The sequence below is a fragment of the Pelodiscus sinensis genome, chromosome 12, assembly GCF_052426305.1.
Source record: "Pelodiscus sinensis isolate ZL-2025 chromosome 12, ASM5242630v1, whole genome shotgun sequence".
In the NCBI taxonomy this organism is placed as follows: Eukaryota; Metazoa; Chordata; order Testudines; family Trionychidae; genus Pelodiscus; species Pelodiscus sinensis.
Window position 1 is genome coordinate 29386704 of NC_143063.1, and position 19657 is coordinate 29406360.

Genomic DNA, 19657 nt, shown 5'->3' on the forward strand with positions numbered 1-19657 from the left:
TCAAACCAAGAACTATTTATTTTTGAAAAAAGCCATTTTTTGTCTTTAATACTGCTGTATTTGGCACCATCTGCTGAGTCGTAAGCTCAGCTGCTTAAAAGGACTGCAAACCTTTTTAACTGCAGATGCTCTACAATTAAAAAGAAATCTGCTGCAGATGGAATAATAGGAGGGTTCCTTCTTCCACTGTTTGAAATAGGAGCTAATTATAATAAACAAGCAAATGCATACCTGCCAACATTTGAGATCCACTAATAGGTACATCGCTTCAAACTCCATTAAAATATACTGGAGTAGGAGAGAGAGAGCTTCTAAATAGAGACTGTTGGAAATTAGGGGGAAATACACTAATGAAATATAGAACTTGCTTTAGGTGTACAGATGGCAGAAGAGTCTAAAGAAGGTTTATATAGAAGTTTTCATTGAAATATATTTGGCCAAATTATTCATACCTGTTGTATCCATTCACAACTCTGTTTCAGTTTAGCTAGGCATTATTTAATCAAAATACTGTTGTTTTGTATTGTAGTAGCACCCCCTACCAGAAGCTTGAGATCTGATTTGGGGTCCCCATAGTTACTTTAAATTCTTTGTTGCTAATAGGGTAAAGATGACTATGGAAATGATAGTAATTTGTTTCCCTAAGCTAGGTATATGCACAGCTATGTGGTTTTAAGTTATTGCTATGTACACAGCTAACAGTGTTTGGTTTTTTGTCATAGAGAATTGCACAGGGCCAATGCCTGCTCTGAGATTCACATGTACAGGTTTCACTGAAGATACTGGGATCCTTGGGTGTATATGTCCAAGAGATCAGTTTGGTTCACTGGTGACAGATGGGTTAAGATGTTTTGTTAAATAGTTGCTTTTCTATCTTAGAATTACTCATATTAGTATCACTTTGCATCCTATGCACAGTTAATTTGAAGATCTCTAAGCACATCACAACTATTAATGCATACAATGCCACTAGAAAGCTTACAGTATTAGCAATATTATCCATAAGAGGATACTGAGAAATAGGGAGGGTAAGTGACTTGCTCAGAGTCACATAGCATGGTCCATTGCAAAGTGAATAGAATCCAGGTGTTTGGATTGTGTTGCTCTAACCACTAGTCATGCTCCCTAACATTCTTATAGAAAGGTATGGAAGGGCAAACTGACATTGTTACTGTTCTTGATTCAATAGGATTTGGATTTTAGAAAAACGAAAAAAAATCCTTGAGCTGTTTTAAACCAGCTGTATTTACTTTGACCTTCAGTTCTCCTGACCAGCAAGACAGCTGCATTACACAATATTATAGTTGGGGTACACCAGAAATCCCTAAAGGATGAAATTACAATTGTAAGTAGTTTGGTAAACAAGACGATTGCAATCTGGGCCAGTTTCTTCTAAACCTATTAGTCAGCAGCTTAAAAAAAAAGTCCTCTTCTACATGTCTTCCAAGGGCATCCCCTTTGAACACTTTGTTTTAATATTTTCCTTTCCTATGTTTGTATTGATTTTCCTCAGCTGTTTACTTTTTCATGATTTCGCTTTTTCTTCCTTCTATAGTTAATTTCTCAGACTCAGCAGAGACAGGTTCAACAGAACACACATTTGCTTTTTTGCGTACTCCTCTGTTAACTTTTTCCTTATCATCCCCAAAGAAGCTTCCTGAATAGGAACATGTTGCCAAAATTTGAGAACAAGTGGGTAGCTACTAGGGATGTTAGATATAATGTCATTTAATAATCGGGTAATCGCACCAAATATGATTGGTTACATGATTATTTGATAGTCCTGGCCCCACCCCTGGGGAACCCCGTGCCATCCTGTGCAAAGGGGATCTCACCTGTCCTGCGGACACAGGTTGCACCAGCATCCCACACAGCAGGCTATATCTGTGGCAAGCCTGGACCTACTGTGGACAGAGGCTGCTCTACGGCAGCCTCCCCTGCCCCCCAGCCCCACTGGGGGTGCAGGAGACCAGTGCTTGTAAGCTGACTCCCCACCGAGCACCAGCTCCTGCCTCCTGCTGTGGGAGGCAGCAAGTGGGGCAGGCTGCTTCGCAGAGCCGGCATTCAGGGCTTACAGTGTATACCGGCTCCCGCCTGCCCACCTCACCCTCCATGCTGCTGCCTCTTTATCAGAGGCAGCCATGTGTGGTGGGGGGTGGCTCTGCTAGATCCAGTGCCTCTGATACAGAGGCAGCAAGGAGGGGGGAAATGCATGTTGTAGATAGAATTATCTGATAAGCCTAGGATTATCTGTTAATCGTGTAGTTGATTACACATTCACGTCCCTAATAGCTAGTAGACATGGAGTTTCTAGCATTGCATTGCATTGTTGCAAATTCAGGAAGCCAGTTCATTAGCAATTGTGATATGTAAACAGCCTACTTTCCCAGCATGGCTCTTCTGTTACCAACCACCTACAATTACAAAATATCTGTCTTAATACAAAAGATCTCCAAATGTATGTCAGGAAAAAAAGACTTGGGTAACTACCAATTACTACTCCCTGAAGCTAGGAATGGGCAATATGAGGTAGATCACTTGATTACTTGTTCTGATCATTCTCTTTGAAGCACCTAGCATTGACTCACTGTTGGGAGACAGGATGCTAGGCTAATGGACCTTTGGTCTGACCCAGTATTGCTATTCGTACGCACAAATATGGTGACCACAAGCAAAATATTTTCTTATGGTTTCTTTCATGACAGTGTATTTTCAATTATCTTGTGAGATCAGCTATTGATCTTTCATACATAGTATATGTTCTGTAACAGGGCTTACAATTATAAGATCAGGATCAGTCTTTTTGTTCATAGTGATTGTTATCCGATTGTTTTGATTAACCACGTCACAGGGTGGAAATGTCCAGCCTCGTCAGGGGCCACTCCCAGCTGATTGGCCTCTGTGGTTCAGTCGGCTCACTGCTTTTCCTCCAGAGCTCTGGTAGCACTTCCTTCCGTGGCAGTGATCAGCTCTGAATGAGCTGCTCCACTGGCCTTTATATCTGGAGCATGCTGAGCAGGGCTGTGGGGGCAGAGCTCTCTCGGCCAGGTAACCCTGGTTAACCCGTGCTGGTCCAGTGTGGGGTTGTTACACCACTCACACATGGTAACACTATAAATTAAGTGCATTTAATTATTCTGAAGTTACAGAAGTGAGAGAAAAGTCTATTCCACATTTAAACTTCAGGGTGGAATGGTAATAACAGATCTGCTTTGCCAACTAGCCTCCCTAACTATTTTGGCATGTGTCTTTTATCTGGTTTTGCTTCGGAGATACAAGTTATCTGCCTTGTGAAAATTCAACAAAGTTCTCTTGAAATTCCTATTCGTGCCAGCAAAGTACAGGAAGCACCTTGTAAAACTAGGGCCTGCTTCTGGCAAACCCTCACTAATATGAGTAATCCTGGAAAAATAATGGGAGTGCTTTCTGTCTCCTATGTGAGGCAGGTCAATGTTATTCTCATTTTTATGAGGGTGGGAGGAAGTTCCTGGAGAGATTTATGGCCTGATTTTTCCAGAGGTACTGAACACCCACCATTCCTGTTGCCTTCAGTTGGAATTGCAGGTGTGAGCCTCACCCTTGAAAGGCAGGCTCTTTGTGTCTGTCTTGAGGTTACACAGCAGGTCAGTTGTTGAGGTGGGAATAGAGGAGACTTGCTGTGTCCCAGCTCCTTTCTCTAAACAGTTAAACGGAATTTTTTTAATGAGCCAATTAAGCCATCATCTGTGTTCACAATCTGCCCTTGCTGAGAGAGTTGGCAAACAGGAGTGACTTATCTTGCTTAATTGGCTGTTACATTGAGCCAGTGCTTTCAAAGGGTTGTAGAGGATTCTTTATACATAATATTATCTAACTAAATTTTGACTGTACATTGCCCCTTTAAGTCTAAGCAGTAAAAACTCAGTATAGTCTTTCCTTCATAGATGGCATGACTTTTTTTAACTTACAGCGGTGAAAATGACTATTGATGATAATGTTATTAATGCAGTTATTAGCAATTAATTTGGATATTAGAAAATTATTAGGAAAATGTAATTATTGACCATTTATGCTTTATTTGGAGCAACTTTACAGACTATATACATTATACAGTCTATTCTATCATTTACAGTAAGCTCCCCAGATCCCTGCAGTGTACCAAAGTAGTCTTTAATGATGTGATATATTGATGGAAAGAAACAGTACGTGCTTTACCTTTTTCTTGCAGAATTCTAGGTAAGCAGACTTACTGGTGTCTTTCCATTAAATCACATTAGAACTTTTTTGGTCCTTAAAAATGTAATGTCTTCAGTATGTAGTGGGATATTTTTAATAGGTAGAATGTTGTAGTTTGCATAGAATTGATTTTAAAAGTTCAGCAATAAAACCGATATTTTAGAAGGCAAGTTAACTAAAGTTAATATTTCTCATTAAAGCACATTTGTTTCTCCCAAAAGATTCAAATCAATTTGGCCAAATTTCACACCGTCATGACCATCCCCCCATGTCTCTCTTGATATCATTGGGGATATATTGCCACTGTTAATGAGGGAAGTTACAGGCCCACATCATTTTAAAAGAATACTTTCAATTGCAAAGCAAGCTAACTTTTCACCTTTTTATTAATTAATCAATCAGAAAGAATAAGAAGTTACTTATTGGCTCAAATGAAGGCTGCAAACTTCCTCGGGATCTGTAAATTTTCTGGCTTCCTTCATGTACATTTCCTAAGAATGTCTGAAATCAGTCTGAAACAAAATACAGGACTATGTAGCACTTTAAAGACTAACAAGATGGTTTATTAGATGATGAGCTTTCGTGGGCCAGACCCACTTCCTCAGATCAAATAGTGGAAGAAAATAGTCACAGCCATATATACCAAAGGATACAATTAAAAAAAAAAAGTGAACACATATGAAAAGGACAAATCACATTTCAGAACAGAAGGGGAATGCGGGGCGGGGGGAGAAAGGAAGGTGAATGCCTGTGAGTTAATGATATTAGAGGTGGGGAAGGGTAGATGTCTGTGAGTTAATAGTGTTAGAGGTGATAATTAGGGAAGCTATCTTTGTAATGGGTAAAATAGCTGGAGTCTTTGTTCATGCCCCCGCGGAGAGTGTCGAATTTTAGCATGAATGCCAGTTCAGAGGATTCTCTTTCAAGTGCAGATTTGAATGTCTTCTGAAGTAGGATGCAGGTGAGTAGGTGATTGAGACAGTGTCCTTTTTGGTTGAAATGGCAAGCAACTGTTTTTTCTTCGTGATCCTGTCTAATGTCTGTTTTGTGGGCATTGATTCTTTGGCGAAGTGTCTGAGACGTTTGTCCAATGTACATGGCAGACGGACACTTTTGGCACATGATAGCATAGATTATATTTCTGGAGGCACAGGAATATGTATTCTTGATCTTATAACTCACTTGGTTAGGCCCAGTAATGGTGTCAGCAGAGTGAATACGTGGACAAAGCTGGCAACGGGGTTTGTTGCAAGGGAAAGTACCAGGGTTGGTATTAGTGTGGTATGTCCTGTGGTTGTTGGTAAGAATCATCTTGAGGTTAGGTGGTTGTCTATAGGAGACTATGGGTCTGTCTCCCAGAGCTTCTTGGAGTTTAGTGTCCTGTTCCAGTACAGGCAGTCCCCGAGTTACGCGGATCCGACTTACGAACAGGGTTTGCTGCCCATCTCCCTGGTCTGCTGGAGATCAGCAGACCAGGGAGACGGGGAGCAAAGCCTCTGAGGACGCCGGCAGCGGGACAGCCGCGGCGCGTTTGGGCTGTCCGATGCCCGCGTGCTCCGCGGCTTTGCTCCATGTCTCCCCAGACCAGCAGACGTGTTCCGCGGCTTTGTTCCCCATCTCTCTGGTCTGCTGGAGACCAACAGACCAGGGAGACGGGGAGCAAAGCGGAGGAAAGCCGCGGAGCACGCGGACAGCCCAGACGCGCCGCGGCTGTCCTGCTGCCGGTGTGCTCCGCGGCTTTGCTCTGCTTTGCTCCCCGTCTCCCTGGTCTGCTGGAGACCAGCAGACCAGGGAGACGGGGAGCAAAGCCGCGGAGCATGTGGGCAGCAGGAGAGCCGCGGTGCGTCTGGGCTGTCCCACTGCCCCTGTGCTCCGCGGCTTTTCTCCGGACACCTGTGGTACAGCAATTGGGGCGCTGCCGGTTGGTCCCGTAGCGCCGCTCTGGGCGCTACGGGACCAACCCGGCAGCACCCCAGCTGCTCTGCCCCAGGCGTCCTGATTCAGCTGATTCAGGCGTCCTGATTGGAGCAACCCAGCAGCACCCAAGCTGCTCTGCCCCAGACGTCCCCAAGTCAGCCGCTGCTGAAACTGACCAGCGCTGACTACAGGAAGCCCGAGGCAGAGTTGCTCTGCCCCGGGCTTCCTGGAATCAGCCGCTGATCAGTTTCAGCAGCAGCTGACTTGGGGACGTCTGGGATTCTTAAGTTGAATCTGTATGTAAGAACTGGCGTCCAGATTCAGCCTGTTGAAACTGATCAGCGGCTGATTCCAGGAAGCCCGGGGCAGAGCAACTCTGCCTAGGGCTTCCTGTAGTCAGCCGCTGGTCAGTTTCAGCAGTGGCTGAATCTGGATGCCAGTTCCGACTTACATACAGATTCAACTTAAGAACAAACCTACAGTCCCTATCTTGTACGTAATCTGGGGACTGCCTGTATAGGTTGTAATTTATTGATAATGTGTTGGACAGGTTTAAGTTGGGAGCTGTAGGTGATGACAAGTGGTGTTCTATTGGTTTTCTTGGGTCTGTCTTGTAGTAGATGGTTTCTAGGTATTCGTTTGGCTCTTTCAATTTGCTTTTTTATTTCTCCGGGTGGGTAGTTGAGGTTTATAAATGCGTGGTAGAGATCCTGAAGTTTCTGGTCTTTGTCAGTGGGATTAGAGCAGATGCGGTTGTATCGAAGGGCTTGGCTATAGATGATGGATCGTATGGTGTGTGCTGGATGGGAGCTGGAAGCATGTAGGTAACTGTATGAGTCAGTGGGTTTTCTGTAGAGGGTGGTGTCTAATTTCCCATTGTTGATTTGTACTGTGGTGTCCAGAGTTCAGAGGATTCTCTTTCAAGTGCAGATTTGAATGTCTTCTGAAGTAGGATGCAGGTGAGTAGGTCATTGAGACAGTGTCCTTTCTGGTTGAAATGGCAAGCAACTGTTTTTTCTTTGTGATCCTGTCTAATGTCTGTTTTGTGGGCATTGATTCTTTGGCGAAGTGTCTGAGACGTTTGTCCAGTGTACATAGCAGACGGACACTTTTGGCACATCAATCTGTATTTTGTGTATATACTAATGGTGTGGATCTCTCCACCCCTCATCTATTTGTTACCATCACCCATTGAGTAGCCAGGCTGATGCTCAAGATAAAAGAATTTGCATTGTCGTTTGAGAGAATTCAGTTGAATAAACTGTCTAGAATAGTAAATGTCCACATCTTGTGTTTTATAGATGCCAGGGGGGAAAAAGGACCGTGGCAGCAGCACAAGATCAAATTACCAATGGTGAAAGATGGGAAATAGTGGAGATCAGGCAAATTATGTAGAATACTTAAAGTAAAATAAATCAGTGAGTGAGTCATTTAATGCTAAATTAATGCAGCAGAAACTTCACATGCAGATTCTTACCTTTTATGATTGGTGTTCTAAATAGTAAACCGATTATGATTTCTACACACTAATATCTAGTTCAGAGTACAACTCCATACCTTGTTAATTTACATCAAAAAATATTTTGGAGTGCGAACTCCCTATTCTCAGCAATATTCCTTTAAGGAATGACACATTTTCCAGTTTGCAGGTGACTGTGCAAGGCGCAAAATTACTTTCCCTTTACCTCTTTTCATTGCCAGCTCAGATATGAGTTGCACTTGGTACTATATCTGTTGGTTATATGATTTAATAATAGACTAAACCCAAATTTACATGTCCTATGGCAGTTTGGTAAACTGTTTATTCTGCAATATCTTTTTCTAAACTGTAACTTGCTAGAAGCTGATATTTGTGATTTGAAGGTTTAGAGAAATATTGCTGAAGAGGAGACTTAATACATTCTGCATCTGACCTTTTCATATGCTGAAATGGCTGTTTCCAAAAGACATGCATCTTCATGGCCCCTTTACTCACAAATACAGTTTTGCTTCTGCCCCAGTATATCTGTGCTAGATTTAAAGGGAGGGATGGTCTTGTGGCTAAGGATGGGGCACAGAGTTGAAAAGCAGAGGTTCTGTCTGCAGCTGCCTCTGACTTTATGGCATTTTGGGGAAGATCTCTTAACCTCTCTGCATCTCATGATCTCTGTTGGAAAATGGGGATAAAGATACTTCCCTAACTCACAGAATTGTGATAATTAACTGAAAGACTTATAATTAGTAATGCCCCTTGAGAACCTCACAATGGAAACCATCTTACAAGTACAAGGTGTTGTTCGTTACAGACACTTGATATAATGTAGCACTTTATCATCTGCAAAACATAGACTTAAGGCAAGAATCAGGTTAAGTTGACACTGTAATGTAATTCTAGTTCTGACTCCCCTGATTTTTGTGTGTGGATACCTTAGTGTGATTGAAATGTCTTTAAATTACTAGAATTAGAAATATAAGGCAGGACTCAAAAAAGACAAACCTTTGGGGATAATTAAGATTTATTAAGCACGTTATTGGAGAATTATTATTAATCATGAAATTAGAGATGGAAAATGCTTAAGTGATCTGGTCCATCTCTCTCAGCAGGATTGTTCCCTTCAATATATATTTCAAGTGATTTTTTTTTAATCCAGATATGACTGAGCAACTGCCATGTCACGTGGTGCACTGCTTCACAGTCTAACAAATTTCATTGGCCAAAAGATTTTCATGCTGTTCATCCATACTAATATCTTTGCTAGTTTCATCCTAATACTTCTATGTGTATGCAATTTGTATCATTCTAAACAATTTCTTTCTTGCTTTTTTCATGTTTGCATGTCCATCTTTCATCAGTAAGAAGGTGAAGGACATATAGCACAGATACATTTTAATTTACCATTTGTATAACCCAGTTATAGTCCTAGGCTTCACAACATCCTCTGGCAAGGAGTTCCAGAGGTTGACTGTGGACTGAGTGAAGAACAACTTCCTTTTGTTTGTTTTCAACCTGCTGCCTATTAGGGCTTGTGAATATTCTGCCTTCTCATCCTGGCAGTGAAAGTCTCTGGCATTACCTAATTTACTAAATCCATTTAATACTATCACTGGAATTGGAAAATGATGTATTTTTGAGGTGTATCTTGCAAATTAGAGAGTGCTAGAGAACATCACAGAAGGAAAGGCTGTGAAAAAAGTGAGTTAAGCTATTTCTTTTGTTGATTTGTTCTCTGTTGCCTAGATGGTTCTGGGGGCACTGCACATATATTACTAGACTTCTCTCAGTTTTCACTTCAGTTTTGTGCTTTTAAACCACTCTCCTTCCATTCTTTCCATGCTTTAGCCTCTCTCTTGCTAATCATACATCTTTGTCATAGACCTTTTTTTGGATATTGCATATGCATAAAATAAGTTTGAGATTCCTGGCTAGAGTGAATTCCATAGTCTGCATGGCAAATTCACTTTTCCTTTGCCTCAAAGAAAATGATTTGGCTTACTTAGTGTTTTCTGGTATTGTGGAGTATATTTCTGATATTAATTTGAGAAGGCCATATTCTGTCACTTTATCTTTTCATGGATCTTGCTCTGATATCTATGAAAGTTTCTGTGTAGAACGTGGCCCATCTTTTTGGTAAGGCTTTCTCCATTTCTAAAAGTTCTCAGTCCACATGTTATGGGGTTGGGATATTATGCTAACTTCTGACATACTTGCCTTAGGTTATCCCATTTCAGTATGTAACAGGGAAATAAAACATAATTTTGGTACCTTGGGTATGTTTTTTGTGACAGCAACATTCTCTCTTTCAAGGGGATAACCCCAGGGTCCTAGCTAGGGATGTTAAATTTATATTAATTAATTGAATATTCAATGGGATTTCCATCGACTGTTTGATTAGTCTATAAGGATGCTTCCACCTTTTAACTGTAGCAAGAGCCCTGTCGGGGCAGGGAGTACAGGGCTTCCTTTTGAAATGTATAAGAGCCCCACTGGAACTGTTGTACATTTTAAAGGCTGAGGCGTCACCGGGATTGCGGGGCCAGTGGGGGAACCTGGCAGGGCTCTTGTATATTTCAAAAGTAGAAGCCTCAGTGGGGCTCTTGTACATTTCAAAAGCAGGATCGCAGCACACGTGGCTCGAGCAGAGACTGCTTCAGTCCCCACTCGCGCCATTTGCCACTGTGCCTCTACCTCCACTGCCCCCTATGGAGACAGTGCTGGGAGGAACCAGCTTTTAAGCCAGCTCTGCCCAGCAGTGGCTCCTGCTCCCCCACTTGCTGCCTCTCTGTGATAGAGGCAGCAAGGGGGGGGGGGAGCGACTAGTCACATCAATAGCCGACTATTGGATAAGGTTCTGCTTATTGGATAGTCGACTGGCCGTTTACATCCCTAGTCCTGGCCAACGCTGCCTTTCTCAATGAGACAAATTTGTATTTGTCCAGGGCTGTGTGATGTTTGTACATTACTTATGTGACGCTTTTTGCTTAGGATGAAATGCACCAGTATGTGAAACACCCACCTCCACCCCCAAAAAAAACTTTCACCTCCCTGAGCTACGAGGTACAGGGTGTGAAGTGGTCTTGCAAATTGGGATCCTCTCTGCCACAGTTTTAATTAGGGTTTTGTGGAATACCTTTGAGTTTGGCCCAGCAGAGGGACTATTCAATCTGAGCGTTTGATGACAGAAGCTCAACATTAGTTTGGGAGGCAAACGCATGGGATGCACAAAAGAGGGACACCATCGTTCCAGCCTTTGGGCTGCAAATAATGGATTAGAGGAACTGTGCTGCATTTCCTTTGCCTGTGCACAGGCCGAAGAGTTGTTTCGCCCTTCCCGATACCTTGAGAGTTCTTTACACAGCTCCCCTCTCTGCTTTGTCCAAGAAGGGTTTTATTCATTGGAAGTTTTTAAGACCACAAGGGATCATTATTATCACCTAGTCTGACCTGCATAACACAGGCTGCAACTTGTGGTTGAACAGAGTATTTCTTTTAGAAAGTCATCCATTTTTTACTTAAAAACATCAGGCAATGGAAAATCCATCATTTTACCCTGTCATGGTATCCATTCGAGTAGATTTGTCAGTAAGCTTTGTATATTATTGTAGTTTTTGGTAGACAGGCCTTAAGGCTCTTGTGTGGGTACATTTCTAAATAGGAAAATAACAACAGCCCTGATTGCCCGCATAGTCACCATCTTGTGAGTGTCTAACTTATTCCTATCAGATATTTGGGATATGAAAGGCTGTATCCTTAAATTCAGACTTTATCCTTTGTCTTTCCTTTGTGTGTGTGTGTGTGTATGTGTTTTTTTTTCTCCTGGCAGTTTTAAGAACTTTGACTTGGAGGACTCTCAGAAATGTGCAGTAGACTGGCTGATGATTGGTCCCTCTTCCAAGAGGGAGGAGTATAGAGTATGTGGATCCTCCATACCACCATCCTTTATCTCTGCACGGGATCATGTCTGGATATTTTTCCACTCTGATGCATTGAGTTCGGGACAGGCTCAGGGATTTCGCCTTTCTTACATCAGAGGTAAGCTCTATAGTTTCAATGGATTTTGTTAGACTAAGCAGAAATATTTTACGATCCTAACTACCTGTGACAAAAGTGGCTTCTGTTGACCAAAACCCCCTGTAAATGCCGATGAGTCATTAGAAATTTGAATACTTTCACCATTTGGCTTGTATACTTTCACCATTTGCCAGAATTGTTCTGGCAGAAGAGCTGGACCAACAGATTCAATGTTAACACCTTGGGATAACATATTAGAACTAACCTATGGCATTAGATGTTTCATTATTATTATTATTATTTTTTTCTTCACAGGAAAAGCAGGCCAGACTATTTGCCAGTCGGATGAATTCCATTGTGTAAATGGCAAGTGCATTCCCAACACTTGGAAGTGTAATTCCATGGATGAGTGTGGGGATAACTCGGATGAAGGAAACTGTACCATTCCTCCAACAGAGCCTCAATCTAGCATCTGTCCCTCAGGAACATTCCAATGTAGCATAGCCCATTCCACCAAGTGCTTGGTAAACGAGTTGAGATGTAATTCTGTTAAAGACTGTAGCGATGGTTCAGATGAAGATAACTGTCCGGATCTTTCATGTGGCAAAAGACTGGGTAATTTTTATGGGTCTTTCGCTTCCCCAGACTTATTCCGTGCAGATCATAGCCAGGCAGACCTTCGCTGCACTTGGTATGTGGATACACAAGATAATCGGCATGTCCTCTTGCAGCTTGATTTACAGCTAGGGTACAATGACTACGTAAAAGTGTATGATGGAATTGGCGAGAGAGGTGAAAAATTAATGCAGACTCTTTCATATCACAACAACAGGCACTCGGTGAGTGTGGAGTCCTCAAAGGGTCAGCTCACCATTTCATATCACGCCAGATCAAAGAGTACTGGCCATGGGTTCAATGCAACCTATCAGGTGAAAGGCTATTGCCTTCCATGGGAGCACCCTTGTGGCAGTGATGAAGAGTGTTTCACAGATAAGCAGCATTGTGATGGTTGGTGGCACTGCCCAAATGGTAAAGATGAAGAGAACTGTCCAGCTTGCCAGAAAAATGAATACCCGTGCGAAGGAAACAGTGGACTGTGTTATTCAATACTTGACCGATGTAATAACCAAAAGAACTGCCCGGATGGCTCAGATGAAAAGAACTGCTTTACATGCCAGCCGGGAAACTTTCACTGTGGCACAAATCTGTGCATCTTTGAGACCTGGCGTTGTGATGGCCAAGAAGACTGCCAAGATGGAAGTGATGAACATAACTGTCTGGTTATAGTACCCAGAAAAGTCATCACAGCTGCTCTGATTGGGAGTCTTGTGTGTGGCTTGCTCTTGGTGATAGCACTGGGTTGTGCATTTAAACTCTACTCACTAAGGACCAGAGAATACAGGTGAAAATCTTCTATGTTCATAATGTCCTAACTTTAGTAGGCAAGCCTTTCTTTCAATCCCTTTAGGAGAGAGAATAAAATATCCATTCAAGTGAATTTTAAAACACACAATAAAATTAATCCAGAGTCCAGTGAAATTGATGTGATTTAAAAATGGCCACTATGCTGTTTTTCTTAGCATTAAAAGTTAATGGTCTACATTTTGATAAGTGGCTTTTGTACTCTCTCATCTATATTTACAGAGGAATATGCTGTTATCCTGTTACTGTACTGTTAGTTCTCTTGCATATCTCAGCATCCTAGTGGAGAGAAGGATTTCAGTGAATTACAGTGGGTTACTTTTACCTCTATTGTTATAAAAACATCTGTTATAATGTAGTGCTGCCTGGTGACATTAAACTTGAGGGATCTGGGAGAGAGGACTGTTTTTAGAAAGTTCTGTGTTATTTTTATGGGGCTTTCCCCATTTTACTCTGGTTCTCTTGGTTTCAGAGCATTTGAAACCCAGATGACTCGTCTTGAGGCAGAGTTTGTACGACGTGAGGCTCCACCTTCCTATGGGCAGCTTATTGCACAAGGACTTATCCCTCCAGTTGAAGACTTCCCTGTTTACAATGCATCACAAGTAAATGGTTTCATTCTACATTCAAACTATCAAAGATTGGATAGACTGAATGAATCTGAAGCAACAGTAACAATTAAATCATTTTAATTGAAAGGCTCTTGTAACAACTGTGTACTGGAGAATTGCAGTTATGCTGTTTTATCTGGCTAAGTTTACTAGTTAGATGGGAACTCATGAATATTTTGAAAGTCAAACGGATAAAATGCTTTACATCAAAATAGCAATGAGTAGGCAAATATCTTACTAAAACAGAAAGGAGATCAGCATTTCAGACTGAAAGAGGAAAGGGTTTTTCTTTGTAGAAAATACAATAAGGAGTGTGGTCATTTGTCTTCCGAAAAATGTGAGTTATTTTATTAAAAAATGCAAAAATTATTTTAAAGAAAGGCCTGTTGTATTTTTGTACTCTCCCATACCTACCTTCCTCTTTCTCAAATTCCTATTATAATAACTTTGTGGCCTGACACAGCAATTGTAATTATGTAAGCAAGAGGGGAGGTTTGAGACATCAACTGTTATCAAGTCCGCCTGGCATTGCTTGTGAGACAGGATTCAGTGACCCAACAGTGTGGTCCAGTATGTCAAATCCTGCATCTAACATCTCAGTTGACCGCTGTGGAGGTTAAATAAAAGGGGGTATGCCTATTCCGAACTACCGGTACACCTCATTTCACGAGGAGTAACGGTAGTTCGGAATAGGAACCTAGTCCGAACTACCTAGTTTGAGCCCCGTGTAGCCGCGCTGCACGGGGTTCGAAGCAGCGGGGATTTAAAAATGGCGGCTCCCCGCTTATGCAAATGAAGCCCGGGAAATTCAAATCCCGGGCTTCATTTGCAAGTGCGGTATGCCTACATTACCCCGCTAGTTCGAACTAGGAGGGTAGTGTAGACATACCCAGGGAGTGATACAGACTGAGCTGTCTTTGGCTTGATTTTTAAGCAGGAGTTTAAATATAAAATGTAGCCTTTCCATCTGAGTAAGCTTTCTTAAGAGTCAGATGGACAATTTAGCAGGCAGGATAACCATAGGTATTTGATAGTGTTCTCCCATGGACATGTCAAGAAATGTCAAATTATTGATTCTGTTTTGCAGGCATCTGTGCTGCAGAACATCCGAACAGCAATGAGGAGACAGATGAGACGTCATTCATCGAGACGGAATTCATCTCGGAGGCGCTTGGGCAGGCTCTGGAATAGACTGTTCCACAGGCCACGAGTGAGAGGGCAGATTCCACTCTTAACACCTGCGCACACTTCTCAAACCACACTGGGTGATGGAATTATCAATCACACAGAAGGGAACATCCATAATCCCTCACCTTCCCCAGAAGGACCTAATTCAGAGGCAGAGACCTACGGCCAGGCTAGAGGGTTACAAGAAGCTGGAAGTAGCAGTTTGCAGCCAGAGACAGAAGACACAGAGCCATCCCACTCTAATGTTTTATCTAATAGTTGCACGGCTGCACATGCAGAGCCTGAGACAGGCCACAGTGACAAATCTTCAGGTGCTGAGGAATCCTCTAGCACTGAGCTTAAACAAACCAAGAAAGTGGATTCAGGAAAGGCTTTCAGAGACCCTTTGTCCGAAAGTGTTACAGAAACACTTTGTGGAGGCTCGGTATCCAGAAGGACTGTTGCAGAGAACAGTAATTTAAGTAGGAGTCATCCCCTGAGTGAAGACCCATGTAGATTACCCTTAAAAAAGTGGGAGTCCACTTACTCAGACAGCTGTATGAATGTTTGTATTCAGGTGGATGGACAGCAGCGATGTTGCCCTCATTCCTATCAGGAAGAGCCTTTGGGTATTCATGCGGCTTGTTGCCATTCTGTGGAAGTGCCAATGCTAGAGTCCTCTACTCCCCTCTCAGAAATCAATACCAGTGATGATGAATCATTGCTAGTTTGCTAATGACATTTTGTTTCGGCCTGGTAGGTTTTGTAACTTTTAAAATGTACATCGCAGTACACACTGATTATAACCGAAACACCTGCGCTCTCAGTGTTGTCTGTTAGAAGCAAAGTGCATTTACCCCATAGGGAGTAGAATACCTATGTCAAGACTAGGAGACAAATTTTGTCATTGTTAATATGCCCGGAACTCCAGTGGGGTAAGATTGGGCCAATGTATGTGTTCAGGGGCCAAGAGTGAATGAAAATCTGTTGTCACAATTTGGGAGTATTTCCCTCTTCTTTTGTTTGTTCGGTGCATTTGTTCACTTTCGCTTTGCAATCAGGGAATTTGAGTTTATTTAAAGTCTGTTACTATTGACATTAATGTGTTAGAGAGAAATCAGCAGTCTACGTAAACATCAGTCACAGGAAATTACAACTGTCAAGTGTTCAGCTAGAAGTATCAAATTGTTGTCTTTTTTTAGATTTTTTTGGTTTTAATTAAGAAATGTTTACAGAGCCCCAAAATATATTTAGGAGAAAATTGGATCCTTATAGCTTTTCTTCCTCTTTTCTGAAAATTACCGCCTTTTTCTCCACTCCCTTCAGAAATGTATTGTTGGCCATAAATAGGTAGAGGCATCCATTGCAACCAAAGTTTCTGTATTCTGCATACAGAAAAGAATCAGGTTTCTTATCTGCTATAACTTTGTAATAATAAATTAGCCATGTTAACCATCACTGGAGTGCATTGAGCTCCATTTCCAGAAACATATTTATATTATTGTATGTTGTATCATATTCACAATGGTTTTTGTTAAATTTGAATTGATTTTCTTCTTTATCTTTTATGACCTAAGTGCCATTTTAGGGCATGGTCTAAAGAGGAAGTGAGTGCTTCCAGCTCTCATTGGCTACAGTGGGATCTGCTGAACACTCGGTATCATTCAGAATAAGGCTTTTAAATTTGTGTTGGCGTAAAATTTGGTACCCAGGTTATTGGCCTATATACAGATGTCTTAACTCAGTGGGTTTTTAATGGTATATTCATTCTTTTGTTGTTCTTCTAGATACATGGTAGCTGAAAAAAAATCAGCACTATTTTCAAAATGGAAAATGTACAGACCTTTAAATACTTTGGGTAGACCCTGGTGCCTTTTGCTTTTAAAAAATTAATTAAAAACAGCTAAGCTATTTAACTATGAGATGTGGTGATGTTGCCTAGATAGGAGTGTCTCACTATAGAATAACAAAAATTATCTGGTGAATACTGGTTGAATTGAAGTTACTGGGAACTCTGCTGTAGACTCCAACAGGGTCATCCATGTTTTAACATACAATTTGTATTTTTAATTTTCCTATTACAAAGAAGCACATAATTTAAAAAAACACTGTAAACATTTTTTTTAATGGAGAAACTAATTTTATTTTGCTACTCCTTTTGTAGGGAAGCAGGTGCAGAATGGGGTGTATCTCAGTACTCTGAGAACCTGCCTATTACTTCAGGGCAACTTTGATTTAGGAAGTGAATAGGAGCTTTAATTCTAGATAATAATGACAGCGTTATTAATTGATCTTCTATTAAAACTGCACAGGAGTTTAACCTGGGCTGTGCAATCCAAATAGTCTTTAGCTCTTGCACGTTCCTTGAATGTGATAGGAGTTGAGTCTGTGCAGTGAAGAGTGAAGTGACACCTGAGTGTCAAAATCCTTTACATGGACTATATTCTGCCCTTGGTCTTTCTACAGAACTCCCACTGGGAGTTCCAGCCAAGAAATGAGGTCAGGCTAGGCCCCTGTGCTTTGGTTGGCTTTGCCAAATCATAATGTGAAAGAACATTGATGTGCTTTATGTTTTCTCTGACACAAATTACTTTTGTATTGTGTTTTGCAGAATCAGGAGAACATTAAGAGTAAGCAAGGGTTTTGGTCAAAGTGCATCCTAGTAAAGAATCATAGTTACATTAAATAAAAAATAAAAGTCCTGTTTGATCAGTTATTTCCTTCAATGTGTTTCTGTGGTCAGATATCGGTTAGCCCAACAAAAGGGTAATTCTGAGAATATTTACTTTCCGAAGCATTTTAGGTACATTCCACCTTTAAAAGATCATGTACTGTAGTCATTAATCTGCCAGGGTTGTTTGTGTCCAAGGCTACAGTTTTTAGTGTCTTTTTTTTTTTTTTTGGTCTAAAAGTAATTTTAAGAACATAGAATTGTATTTATAAAGTAGTAAACTTAGTTATAATTGGGTGGGAAATTATATTTCAGGGTAAATACTATACAAACACAAAGAACCTTATAAATGTATATTTAATTCTGTTACAGAAACATACTTCTTTGTATAATAAAATCATTTTGATCTGACTAAGCCTTAAATTATATTATCACTATTGTAATTTTCTTCTTACAGCTTAAGTTGAAATTTGTACTTCAAAACAGCATTATCTTTTGGTACCGCAAGGCACACCTAGTAACATCATCCTTTAGCTTAAAAAAGATGTAACGTAAATAATTTTTTAGTATCACTGTCATAGTATTTTGTGTGTTGTTGAAGATGCATTTTAATAACTAAATGATAATTTAAGTAAATCTGTTTTTATTTCTTCCTTGTATATCTCAGCATCACAACTTCATTTACAAAGATTAGGAAATTGAAAAATTGAAGCAGTAATGAAGTTTACAAATGTCATCATCCAGGAAATGTTTAGCTTCCTCTTTATGGAATGTACAGCCCTGGACAATTAAAATATATGGCTCTGTTGCTTTTTGAGAAGCACATAGCTTTTTTGTAGTCTGCAATAACTCCTGATTCTATTTGTCTAGTACAGTGCTTAAAGTGAAGCATCTCTAACTGTTGTTAAACTTTAAACAGAAATCTGTTTTGTTCTCTAAGGGTATGTCTGCACTTGCACCCTCTTTCGAGAGAATGATGCAAATGAAGACATTCGAAATTGCAAATGAAGCTGGCATTTAAATATCCTGTGCTTCATTTGCATAATTGAGTTATGGCGCTATTTCAAAATACAAAATGTGGTGTAGATGCGGTTATTTCGGGAGAATACCCTTCTTCTGAAAAAACCCTTATTCCTCATAAAATGAGGTTTAACAGTTATTTCGGAAGAAGGGCGTTCTCCCAAAATAACCGCATCTACACTGCGTTTTGTATTTTGAAATAGCGCTATTTCGAAATAGCACCATAAGGTGATTATGCAAATGAAGCACAGGATATTTAAATCCCAGCTTGATTTGCAATATCGAATGTCTTCATTTGCGTCCTTGTCTCAAAAGAGGGTACAAGTGTAGACGTACCCTCAGTATAGATAAGTTGTGCATTATGTCATGGATTGGAGGAACTTTATAGAAGATAAGAGGCTTGCCTTACTATAGGTCTAGTATTTTCCCAGCTTTTAAAAATGTATTTAATTGTATTTAATTTTCCAAGAAAAAACCTTTGTTTTAATATAAATTGCACATTCATAAAGGTTTAAAAATAGTTAGGAAAACTGTAACTGAGACAAATGTAAAGGAAAAATGAATAATAACCTTTGTTTCTTTTGAGTTGAGGAAAATATCATGCATTAGTGGCTACATAAGCTGAAATGAATATCATAAAATTGTTCAAATTCTTATTTTTGTTAATCTCACAGTGCACATCTTGGGACCTTTAAGTTTTTGAGTGAAATGGGGAAATACTTTAATTTTTTTTTAAATCGTGTCTGGTGTATTTAACTCTAATTACAGTTTTTAGAAAGTGTGGTGCAAGCATTAAAGAGAACTGAACTCCAAATGCTGTTTATCTCTCTTGTTGCTGTTAAAACAGAGCCACGGAGTGGTAAACTTTCTGACATCTGTCTGAACAACAGTACAGTAAATGTAATTTTGTTGTGTAACTACCTTCTTGGGCAATTTTATATAAATCTCTCCCTGCTGCAATATTTTGCTTATGTTTGTATTTATTCCATGGAATATTCTAAAGCTTTACCATACTTTATCATGCATATGCCTTAGAACATCTAGTGTCAGTTATCTTTTTTGCTCATCTATGTGCTTGTTTTAGTGTACAAAAGCTACATGCATTTGTGTGTGTGTGTGTGCGCTTGTTTTAGTGTACAAAAGCTA

At 40.6% G+C, this 19657-nt stretch overlaps 1 protein-coding gene across 3 annotated transcripts in view; it reads left to right on the plus strand.

The window, feature by feature from the left end:
- LRP3 (LDL receptor related protein 3) overlaps positions 1 to 18550 on the plus strand; it is a 91251-nt gene extending 72701 nt beyond the window's left edge. For 2 of the 3 annotated variants that reach the window (XM_014569490.4, XM_075940107.2), the window contains exons 4-7: positions 11433 to 11641; positions 11936 to 13022; positions 13515 to 13647; positions 14741 to 18549. In XM_014569490.4, coding sequence (XP_014424976.1) covers positions 11433 to 11641; positions 11936 to 13022; positions 13515 to 13647; positions 14741 to 15556 — 2245 coding nt within the window. In that variant the 3' untranslated portion in view covers positions 15557 to 18549. Of the gene's footprint in view, positions 1 to 1189; positions 1346 to 11432; positions 11642 to 11935; positions 13023 to 13514; positions 13648 to 14740 lie in introns of all 3 variants that reach the window. The other variant, XM_089781498.1, reaches the window with a different exon arrangement.
- The last annotated feature ends 1107 nt before the right edge of the window (positions 18551 to 19657 follow it).